Raw genomic sequence first — 11,311 nt, forward strand, 5'->3', positions numbered from 1 at the left:
ATATCTTTCGTGCAGCTCGGTCTCCTCCACTCCCCAACCTCCAAGTGTTCTTCTATAGATCCCATCCTTTGTTGCTCCTCCACACAACCCCCTGCTAATGGCTTAAAGCACTAAAAGGGATAATTTGCAAATTGTAGGGCTCCTAAATTGACAGTAAAAAAATAGCAGAGTTCTCTTGGTGGGTTCCTTTTGGTTAAAAAAAACAAAACCCTTGCATCATGTGGTCTGTTATCTTTTGGTTTGGCTGTAACAGAACAACCCATCCATGACAGAGAAGTAATATTAATTAACCACAAATATCCGCTCCCACTACCTCACTTGTTCCAGTGGAGCAATATTTCTCGAACATCCGATAACTGAGGCACCCTTAAAATTGGAGGTACATGTCATTATCTTTTAGAACCAAATCACACGTTGCATCAAGCATTTAATTAAAGCTGATGGACTTCCTTATCTCTGTCCTCTAAACAGGTGCCATGGGGGAATCTAACTGAGACTGGGGCAATAGTGGGGCGGGGGCAAAGGGTACAGTCCTCCTTCTCTCATACTGCAGTCCCAGGTGAACTGGGACCTTTGTGGCTCTCGTTTTCAAACAAAAACTCAAGTGTGTCATGCAGTTGACCTAACGAGTAGTTTGGCCCTTGGAGTGTCTGAGAATTGGAATGACTTGCCTTTTAAGAGGTGCCTGCCGCATTTGTGTCTAGAGAGTCACTGATCTGGATGTGTCTTCTGAATGGAAGGAGGAAGCCTAGTGCAGTGATTTGTGCAGAACCGCTTCCTGAAAGCAGGTATTCTGCTGTATCTTTGTGCTGGCAGGAAATAGGGAATTCAGTCCCACACGATGCAGAGGTGCAACAGGATGATCTGCTTCAGGGGAGGCTGACTGGAAGGCTGCGAGGCTCGAGCAGTGAATCCTATAGGGCAGGGCTGCTCAACTTTGACCCTCCTGCAGATGTTGGCCTACAACTCTCATAATCCCTGGCTATTGGCCACTGTGGCAGGGGATTATGGGAGTTGTAGTCCAAAAACAGCTGAGGGGCCTAAGTTGAGCAGGCCTGCTGTAGAGAGACGTACTGGACAGCCTTCTTCTGTGGGTGAACATTTTGAACCCCAAGCTAGTGTCCCCATTTTGTGCCCCACTAGCCGTTATCTCATGATGCAGAATTTGAGACGGCTGTATGACGACACACAGGACATTCTGCAAGGTGCATTATACAAACTAGCTGGCCTCAGACTGGGAGTTCCAGTTCAGCTCCCAGTAAAGCCCTGGAGGTAAATCTGAATAGGAATAAAGTCCTGGTACCATCCTTGTGCATTTCTGGCTAACGGAGTAAGGAAGCCCCCATCCCTCAGACTGAGCACCCTGTGAGTTTACCTAGGGGCGTGCACTTCTGCACAGAGGGTTTGAAAACCAAAAGCTGTAACCAGAGCTGGTCACTGTCTGAGTCTGGCTCACTAGAAATGTTATGAGCAAGAGACATGCTCACTGTCGTCATCTTTCTGTTTTTGCTTTGTGTGGTAAAGTATGTGTGGATAATTTGCAGTAAAGTTTACTTGTGTGGATAGTTTAGAAACATCTGGCAGGATACATAGATGCTGTATGGCTAAAGGAAGTGGGTTCTTGGGCTGAGGGAGAATTGTTGACTGAGTGGTTTTAGTGGGTTTTCCTAGTCCTAGATGGTTAGCAGTGATAGGAGAATGACTCTTCTGTTTAGGTTGCAATATCTGCCCTTGGGTTGTGCTCTGAAGTGGAATATATTGAGCCTGGCCGTGGTAAGTTTGTGGAGAGAATGTTGAATTGCAGAGAGGAGCACAGTTTTGATGGATTGAGCAATGTGGAATGGGTGTGTCTGAACGCGGCAGCTTGACTGCTGCCCTGTCTCACTTTTTCACAATATCCTTGTGTGGCAGTTTAGACTGGAACGTGCTGACTTGCCCAAGGCCAGCCCATACGCTTTGGTCTCCCTGGTCCAAGGTCAGCACTCTGCACTGGCTCTCTGGTCACTCCATGTTACTTACATGTGGCTCAGCTTCTAGTCTGGTACACGGCTTTATATATGACCATACTGTGTCTACCATTTAGAGGCCTGACTATCTTGCTTGCTCTTCCCCTAGTTCAGCGACCCAGAGAAAAATGAGTGGTTTGGCTATTTGACCCAGGAAGGCAAAGTGGCGCTCTCAATCAAAGGAGGACCCTTCAAAGGTAAAAAGACTTGGGTGGGGGTGGATTGGCACCAATGGGTGGAAGCAATGGAGAGGGAACTTGGTCTGAATGAGAGCCTCACTAAGGCAAAAACCCTGTTTCCTCTGACAGGGCTCAACCAGAGGACATCTAAAGTCATGGACATGAGAGTACTTTTGAATAATATGTAGAGTATACTGTATATCCACCGCACCACTGACTAGCCACAGCCCACTCCTAGATGTTTGAAATTAGAGGAGAAGGCTTTTAGGGTAAAGCAGGTGTGAGAGAGTGCAGTTTCAACTCCGGTAACATTGGCTGGCACAGATGCAGTTGTGTGGTCAATGGCCACGATGGCTCTCCATTGTACAACTGCACCTGTGCAATTATTGCATTGCACACAACAGTGCTCTTGTGAAACTGTGCACACATTCTGTTTCAAGACCCACTGAACATGGCACAGTATGTCAACCACTGTTTTTGCTTCAGACCTTGGGGTTATCGGCTTTGGAGGAAAAGGGAATCCACCCGGCAGCCTGCCTTCATATTATTGTTGGGTTTGGAAAGCAACAGCTCCTGCCTTTTAAAAATGTTGTACTTGTAGCAAGAGTTTGCTAAGAAACTTAGGAGGGAAATTTTAATATTCCCATTAAGGCAACAAAATGTGTTCCATCCATTTGCTGAATTAATGAAAACCCTCCTCATAGACTACAAAAGTGCCCCAGATTAATTGAGAAACCCAATTTTAAGCAATTATTATTTTAAATATAAACCTGTATTTAAAAACAGCACCTGGTAGGTATCATTTTAGAAGACGTCCGCCCCCGCCACACATAGGAGGCCTTGGATGGGATACCCATGCTCATTTCCTAAAAACAAAGTGTGCTTTTTCTTCAAAACTGTCAGTGCAAATATATGGAAATATAATCAGCTAGAACTCCCATGATTAATAAACACTAATTTAATTTGGTGTCAGCCCTAGTTTCCACTTCAGAGAATTTGAATATCTGTAGTGAATTTAAATCCCTTGTCTGTCAAATGTGGTTTTACCAGGCTCGGGTCCAACATAACCATGAGGTTGTGCTGGCCCCAATAGGTTTTAGTGCCTGAGCAGAAAATCCAAATAGCACCCCACTCCCCGTACATACATGCCTGCTAAGTAAGCTGGGATTCAATCCCCTGAGAAATTCTGCTGCACAAGCCTCATGGAAATTAATGAGAGTTGCCGTTGATTGTGTCCCAAATCTGCTGCTGTTCACCTTGCCTAATGGCAGGGATGCCTCTGTTAACTAAACCACAGTCGCTCACTGTATCATAAGGTCAAATGACATAGTATTCCTGTTGCATGTTTAGGGCTTGTGTAGTGATCAGCCTCCCCTTCCTCTAAAGAGTTAACAGGGAGTGAACACTTGTCTCAACTGACAGGCTGGTGAACTCCAGGGCAGCCAATCAGTACACCAGGTGGGTAGGACCTAGAGAATAGTTGCTGGGAATTCTGGGAACAAGAAGGGTGGTCTTTGTTGGGAGAGAAGCGTGTGCGGAAAGGCTTAGTGAATGGCAATGGAGTTTTGCTCTCTCATGGTCGAAGCCAGCATGGAGGTTTCTCTCATGGAATAACTCTGTAAATCCTTGAAAGAAAGGATTGCAGGAAGCTTGATTCTCATTAAGATTTGGGTGAGTTCAAGGAAAAGGGAATTCAGCATATGGAACAGTTTGTTTAGTCAGACTGTGCATTAGAAACTTATTTCTTTGTATGTGTGTGCTTTTGCATATTCCTGATACTGTTCCATTATTGTTTACCTGTAACATAATTAAAATAAGAAACACTAGTCTATCCCCACCCTGCCTAGGGCGTTGCAAAATATTCTATAAACATTTATTTTAAGCGTGCCTTAGAAAACCTATTTTTGTAACCTACTAAGTATTTTTGAAATGTATCTAAGAAAGCTAAGAGCCTCAGACAGAACAAGTCTGTAGTAATTGAATAAAACTATTTTTAGTTCTCCTTGGTTTTTAACTCGGGGAAAAGAGTGCAAGGGAGAATTTCTTGGGTGCAAACACATCCTCAAACATTCAGCAGCTATCAGTTTTCTCACCACGTGTAGGCTTGCACATGGAAGATTTTTGTACTTGTCCAAGAGGGTTTTTTAAAAATTGGGTTATCCTGCTCCAAGTCCAGAGATTTTCTGTAGACAAAAAGGGTGGTGGCAGGGGCGTAGCTATAATTGGGCGAACGGGTTCAAAGAACCCGAGCCATGCCCAATCAAGAGCCGCCATTAGCGGCCCTGACATGCCCCCCGCGTCTGACATCAGACGCGGGGGGCGGGAGTTTAGCTCCCGAGCGGGGGCCACGTGGCCCCTTCGAGAGCTAAACAAAGGCTGGTGCTGCGTTCGCAGCACTAGCCAGGAGCGGCTCTTCCCGGCAAAGGCAGGGAAGAGTTGCTCCTGGCTGGCGCTGCGAATGCAGCGCCAGCCTAACTAGCTCCTGAAGGGGCCACCCGGCCCCTTCAGGAGCTAAGACTGGTGCTGCGTTCGCAACGCAGCCCAGAAGTGGCTCTTCCCTGCAGGGAAGAGCCGTTCCTGGTCTGCACTGCGAACGCAGCACCAGCCTTTGTTTAACTGCCGAAGGGGCCATATGGCCCCTTCAGCAGTTAAGCTGCTTCTCCCGAATGGAGCCTCAAGGCTCCATTCGGGAGCCAGACCACGCTCCCCGTGTCTGACATCAGATGCGGGGGCATGGCTATCCCCTGCGTCTGACGGGGCGGGGCTATCGGGGCGGCTGCAGCAGCATTTTGAACCTACTGATAATACGGAATAGTTTTGGGAGAAGCCTAGCCAGGCAGCTCAGCAGGGATGATTCAGCATTTCTTTCCCTCACGTGAGCTTGCTCTGAAACAAAGTCTGGTAATCCACTACAGCCTGCATTCTCATTTGTTCTAACATAAATATTAGCTATAGATATGTGGGTTTACGTGGCTGTGGTTAAGGAAATGAGGTAAAGGAAAGTGGTTGAGAGCCAGGAACACAACTGTGTTCTGGTCTCCATTTTCCATCCTTATGTTTCCCTTTGCAGGCTGTTTCCATGTGCCTCGTGCTCTCTACATGTGTGAAGAAATTTTGGAATCCCTCATAAGAGAGGTGAAATCTACCAACACGGAATGAAGTCTTCTCTTGACTCTTGCATTAAACCATAGGCTAGGTCTTCTTCACATTCTGTCGCAGCTAGACCTTCTCTCCAGTCACATTCCTCTCCAAGCTGAGAAACTCCTTTTTCATCCACCTTGCACTCCAAATTACAACTGCCATCTTTCATCACCCATGACCAGACTGGAGTTGATAGCAGCACGGCTATGAACAAGGGAGGTTTATGGTGACAGAACTCTGTCAGTGCTCTTCCTGTGGAACAGCTTACAGGAAAAGACGGGCAGTTAACAGTGTTTTGCTTCTTCCTGCCAGTTTCTGTGGTGGAGATGGAATCTTGATGCCCTCCTTCTTTCTGGTTAGGGAGTCTTTGTGGTTGCTTGTCAACTGGTCACTGCTCACCATCCGCCCTCTTTCTCTGGAGGGTCCAGATGGATCTGTGTATTACAGAATCTATGCAAATATATACCTTAAAGGGAAAACAGCATTCTGTCTACTTCTTGTGAGTCTCTTCCTCTGTGGTGTATGGGACTGGACAAAGAAATTAACTGTTTGGTTCTGAAAGAGACCTAGATTTCACTGAGATGTGGCAAACCTGGGTCTGGGCTGTGCCACTTGAGACTGCCAAGTGGCAGGGGGCTCACATGACTGAATGCGCCTCTATGCAAATACTCCCCTAGCCCTCCACATAGAGAACTTCACATGTTAGGGAGGAGAATTCTTGCCTAGCCTTTTGATCAAGATGCCAGTTTTCTATGGGCAGGGAGTTGTTTTGTATGGAGGAGCCTGCCCTTGTCATCTGTTGTGCTGCAGCCCACGTAACTTGCTCCCACCTAGGTATGCATAGGATTGCTGTCTAAAACACTAACATAATAGTAGTAGTAGTGATTAACTTTATTTGTTAGCCTCCTCATTACAAATTGTTCTCGGGTGGCTCACAATAAAAACAGCCAGTTAAACATAACACACAACAAACAAATTACAATACAAAATACAGTACAAAATGACTTAACTTTTTTCAAAAAGCCTGAGTGGACAGAATGTTCTCACTCTTCGTTCTTTTAGATGCCAGTTGAAGACCTAAGATGCCAGGTGAGCCTCACTGGGAAGGCTATTCCATAGATGGGTTGCCACCACGAAAAAGGCCCTCTCCCTAGTAGCCACCCGCCTCACCTCATTTGGCAGGGGCACCCAGAGCAGGGCCTCTGAAGATCTTACGGTCTGAGTTGGGGCATAATGGGCAAGGTGCTCTCTTGGGTAACTTGGTCTCAAGCCGCTTAGGGCTTTAAAAGTTAAAATCAGCTCTTTGATTGGGCCCGGAAAAGGAAACCTTAAACAGTTTGTTTAATTTTAGTATCTGCTACTAGGTAGGTATATAGATAATCAATATGAAAGCATCCCATTCCTACATAACATGAAGGTTACCTTATACCTCTATTCTAGGCATCACTGGGTTGTCAAAATTTGTGTCTTTATTTTGGTTACTGTGAACATAAGAGTCCTGCTGGATCAGGCCAAGGCCCATCTAGTCCAGCATCTGCTTTCTCACAGAGGCCAGCTAGATGCTTCTGGGAAGCCCACAAGAAGCGATGCCCCTTCTCGTGCTGTTGCTTCCCTGCAACTGGTGGGGGAGACATGTGGCCACTGAACCTGGAGGTAGCATAAAACCATCAAGACTAATAGCCATTGACAGTCCTGTCCTTCATGAATTTGTCTAACCCCCTTTTAAAGTTACCTAAGCTATTGGCCGTCACCACAGCTCGTGTGGTATACCTTCTAGCTGAACTTCTGTTATGGTTTTAAATAATCTACATGCACTTGAGAGATTTGACCCTCTTGGCTTTCCTTTTCAGTTTTCTTTTCACTAGTCCTTTCATTTTTGGGAAGTTTCCTCTTTGAAGTCAAATCTGTTTTGTTTTGGGCTGACTTGGCAATTGGTTGAATTTGATAGCAGAATGGTCTCTGATCAACAACCCTAATCTCTCAACAGGTCATGAGCAGCAGTTAGGATTAAGGGTTTGTTTGTTTTTTGTTTTTAGGATCACCTTTCCTTTGGTTGGCCCCATGACCAACTGTTCTAAAGGGCAGTCATTTAGGGTAATTAAAAATGTGGTTTCTTTGAGATTGACCCAAACACAAATTTTCCCAGTCTATGTGAGGGTAACTCAAGTCATCTATTGTTATACTTTTCTCCCTTGGACACCTCCCCTACTTCTCTTTCCCCCTGAGTATAAATCTCTGCATTTTGCTCAGAACAAAGGCATGTTCCTAGCAATAATTACTCTTCAGGCCTGGTTTTACCACCTCCAATGACTCTGTCAAGATGTCTGGTCCTCCTAATTGTTTAATTGTGCAACCAATTTCAGTTTCTCTTGACTTATCCAGCATAGTCTGAATACAGAGACTATGTTGATTTCATTCTAGTTGAGCAAAAATATAAAGATTGTGAAACTGAAGGGAACCACTTAACTTTGAGGTGATCCATAGCCTTTCTATATAGATTCCCCTCTTCAGCTTTCCAGTTTGGCTTGTATACCTTTTAGATGCTCTGGGTTTAAGGCAGGACAATCTGCTGGTGTTTCTCAAGTAAAGCCCAGATTGGTCAGAGGCCTGAAAGTTCAAAGCCTGATGTTTAGAGGGGGCAAGTAGATGCTCCCTCATGCCAGACTGGAGAAGAGGGGGACTAGCTAGGGCCTGGGTACTGAAGGAGCACTTGACACAATTAGGTGTTCGTATTCAATCTTCATCTATGATGTAACTTGCAGATTTAGCAGTGTGGCCTTTTGGTAACACAGTTGTCTGTCATTTCCTCCTTTTGAAAAGGAAACCTCTTCAAGACATGGTATCCTTTGGAATAACCAAGCTCTTTGATCAAACAATGTGAGTCTAGGAGAGAGTCTTGTACACTTTAAAAGTTAGTTGGTCCAAATGTTTGACCTCTGACTAGCACTGTGCGACTAAAACCGAATACTAGGATTTGAAAATATTTGATAATCAATATCTTGATTGGCTATAGAGCAGGGGCTCTCAACCTTGGGTCACGATATGTTGTTGACTACAACCCCCATCATCCTCAGCCAAAATGGCCAGAGGTGGGGTTGGTGGGAGTTATAGTTGGTGGGAGTTATATGGGGATCTAAGGTTGAGAACCCCTGCTGTCGAGTCTATGAGTTGGAAGGCTATCATGCTGGGTTTTGCAGCTCAGGAAGTAACTGGTTTTTGCATTGCCACATCCATCTCAATCTTATGCCCATTTCCTTAGGAGCAAGTCTCGCTCTCTTCACAGGAATGTAGCCTTAAAATTTGTCTTAATGTATAATCTTTAAGGACACATCTGTTCACCCAGGCTTTTAATTAATATTGTTTTAATGCTGTTTTAAAATATTGTTTTAAAATTTTAAAATTGTAATGTTTTAAACTTTGTTTTAACTAATATTTTACTTCTGTTTTTATTTTGTTGTAAACCGCCCAGAGATGTAAGTTTTGGGCAGTATAAAAATGTTAAATAATAAAAAAATATTAACTCTGCACTTAAAAAATAAAGACTAGCTGAGTTTGTTATACTGTAGAAAAGGCCTATTGACAAGGCAAGGACAAGCCAGCTCAATATTTCATTTGCTTAAAAATTAACTGGTTTCCCTCCTCTCGATCCCTAGAAGGGGTTTGCTTTATCTGTCACCTTCCTCTTCCACAAGAAAAACTGCATATAGCAGCACTCAGAAAAACACCTAAGGAGCACCAAAACAATACTCACTTCTGGTATGGTGATATGCCGCAGAAATAGGCAGGTGGAGCTTTTTATGGCAAATAGAGGCAGATTATCATCAATGGTCTACTAAATCACCCTTAAAGACACAGCTACACTGGCCAGTGGAAAAACTGGCATGTCTATTGTCTAGTAGTAATATTTCCCATTCATGCAATGTGTAATATATATAAAATAAAATAAAAATAACTCTTTGGAGTGCTTAAAGCATTTCACATATGATCTTGTTTGTAATCCTTACAACCATCTTGTATGGTAGGTCCAGGGGCGTAACTATAATAGGACAAGGGGAGACAGTTCACAGGACTGACTCCCCCAGCCACGCACCCGCCCGGGGTTCCTTCAGTTGTATTCATCCTCTGAAAATGATGTGAGTGTTAAGACCTGGAGCTACCAGAACAGCATGTCTTTCTCTAATACCATTAAATGACTTGCATCGTCCACAACTGACAAAACCTTTAAAAAAATAATTTAGGATGATGTTCAACTGTGGCACATAGGAGAAATATATATATATTCAGCCTCATTTAAGATTTCTTTACTTCATGAGCTGAGCTTCAGTGAGGGGTGTGTGCATTTTAAAATCTTGTATCTGGGCCCACTCCAACCTTGCTACACCCCTGGGTAGGTCAGTGATGATAGTCCCATATTGTAGCTGGGAAGGTACTGAGGATTAGAGTTGAGAGTAATTGCCTCAAGGCCACCTAGTAAGCCCATACTAGAGGTTCAGCTGTGAACTACCATGGACTTCCTGACCTATAGATCAGTTTAATAGCCACTATACTACACAAGTGCTCTGGCAGGTGGGAAATTAGTAATTATATTATAAAGGATATATTCACAATGGTTGCTGGACTACCCACCATGTGATTTCCAAAATGGTGTACTTACTATAGTATTGTCTTGTATACTGTAAAATCAAGCAGCAGCAACCGCGACCAGCCAACCTCCCTCTTATGCAAGGAAAGAATGCCTTGCAGAATTTCTAGCCATACTCATCCGGTTCTGTGCAAAAAAGGAAACCTGCCCAGGTTGGTAGAAGAAGTCTGGATAAACCACATTTCCCAGATATTTTCAGTGTACACAAAGCAGGTTGGATGTGCTTTGCAGAAATGCCTGGTGAAGATAATTCACACTGATAACAACTGAGTCGACAACTCTTTGCAAGCCAGTGCTGAAAGGGTCAATGCAAGAGTCCCAACATCACGTGCGTCCAAGGCAAACCTCATCTACAGTCACAACCACACTCACACTAATCTCAGTTTATTAAGGCATGCCTTCTCTGCTGTGCTGCTGGTGTTGAAGTAGGTGCAGGCTCTATTGCCACCTACTGGACATAGCAGAGAAGGGCCTCAGGATGATCGACATTTATGTGCAGGTTTAGAAGGGAGAAGGCCCTTTTGTTGCTTCTCTCTTGTTGATCCTTTTAGGCCAATACTCTTGTCACTCTTTTCTGATTTGGCTATTGCCAACAAATTTTGTTTCTTTTCATTAATACCTGCTAAATCCTGGAACCTGTGAAGAGGAATGATGCCAAACGCAGTGGTTCCTTTGGAACTTTTATGTTTGGGGACAGCTCTCAACAACGACTGTGTGCACAATCAATCATCCTTGGTTTAATTAATTCTAAAGGCCGTTTGAAAATTCAGTGTATTCCTATAGTCTCATTCCAGTGGAACCAATGCATTCCAATTGTATGCCTCATGAACAGGAACTCAATTTTCTTTAAAAAACAAAACAGATCCCCCTTACATTTGTTCAGATAACAAAACCCAAATCTCATTTACTCTCAGTTCTGTATTGAAGACACCTATATCTCATTGCTAGGAAGCCACACATTATTTGGTTACTACATGTACACTTCCGCCAAAGCAACTAATGTGGTTTACAGTTTAAAATAAGCACTTAAATCAAAAAGACATGGTACAGAAATAAAAAGGAACAGGGAGGGAACAGGAAAAGAAATCAAATTCAGGTACCAGTTATCTTCTCGGGCCAAAGGTTCTGTACCCAACACAGAGACAAAAGGAAAGCTATCAGTTCAGCAGTTATGACAGCAGTTATTATTAGTCAAACTCCAAAAGCAGGGACATAGAAAGATCTACCCACCTTGTGCCTTGTGGTTCTTTAGATCTATAGCTATTAGCTATATCCATTAAGACAAAAATACTATTTATAAAAACACTTATATCCCAATTTCTGCCTTTAAAAAGGCCAAATCT

The 11,311-nt window shown here is 43.9% G+C and overlaps 1 protein-coding gene across 1 annotated transcript in view; it reads left to right on the forward strand.

Annotated features, from left to right (window-relative positions):
- The window catches only part of RENBP (renin binding protein), a 20,036-nt gene extending 11,185 nt beyond the window's left edge, over positions 1-8,851 (forward strand). The window contains exons 9-10 of the mRNA XM_053288591.1: positions 2,116-2,203; positions 5,256-8,851. Coding sequence (XP_053144566.1) covers positions 2,116-2,203; positions 5,256-5,344 — 177 coding nt within the window. The 3' untranslated portion in view covers positions 5,345-8,851. The remainder of the gene's footprint in view (positions 1-2,115; positions 2,204-5,255) is intronic.
- The last annotated feature ends 2,460 nt before the right edge of the window (positions 8,852-11,311 follow it).

This window comes from Hemicordylus capensis, chromosome 2 (assembly GCF_027244095.1).
Source record: "Hemicordylus capensis ecotype Gifberg chromosome 2, rHemCap1.1.pri, whole genome shotgun sequence".
Lineage (NCBI taxonomy): Eukaryota > Metazoa > Chordata > Lepidosauria > Squamata > Cordylidae > Hemicordylus > Hemicordylus capensis.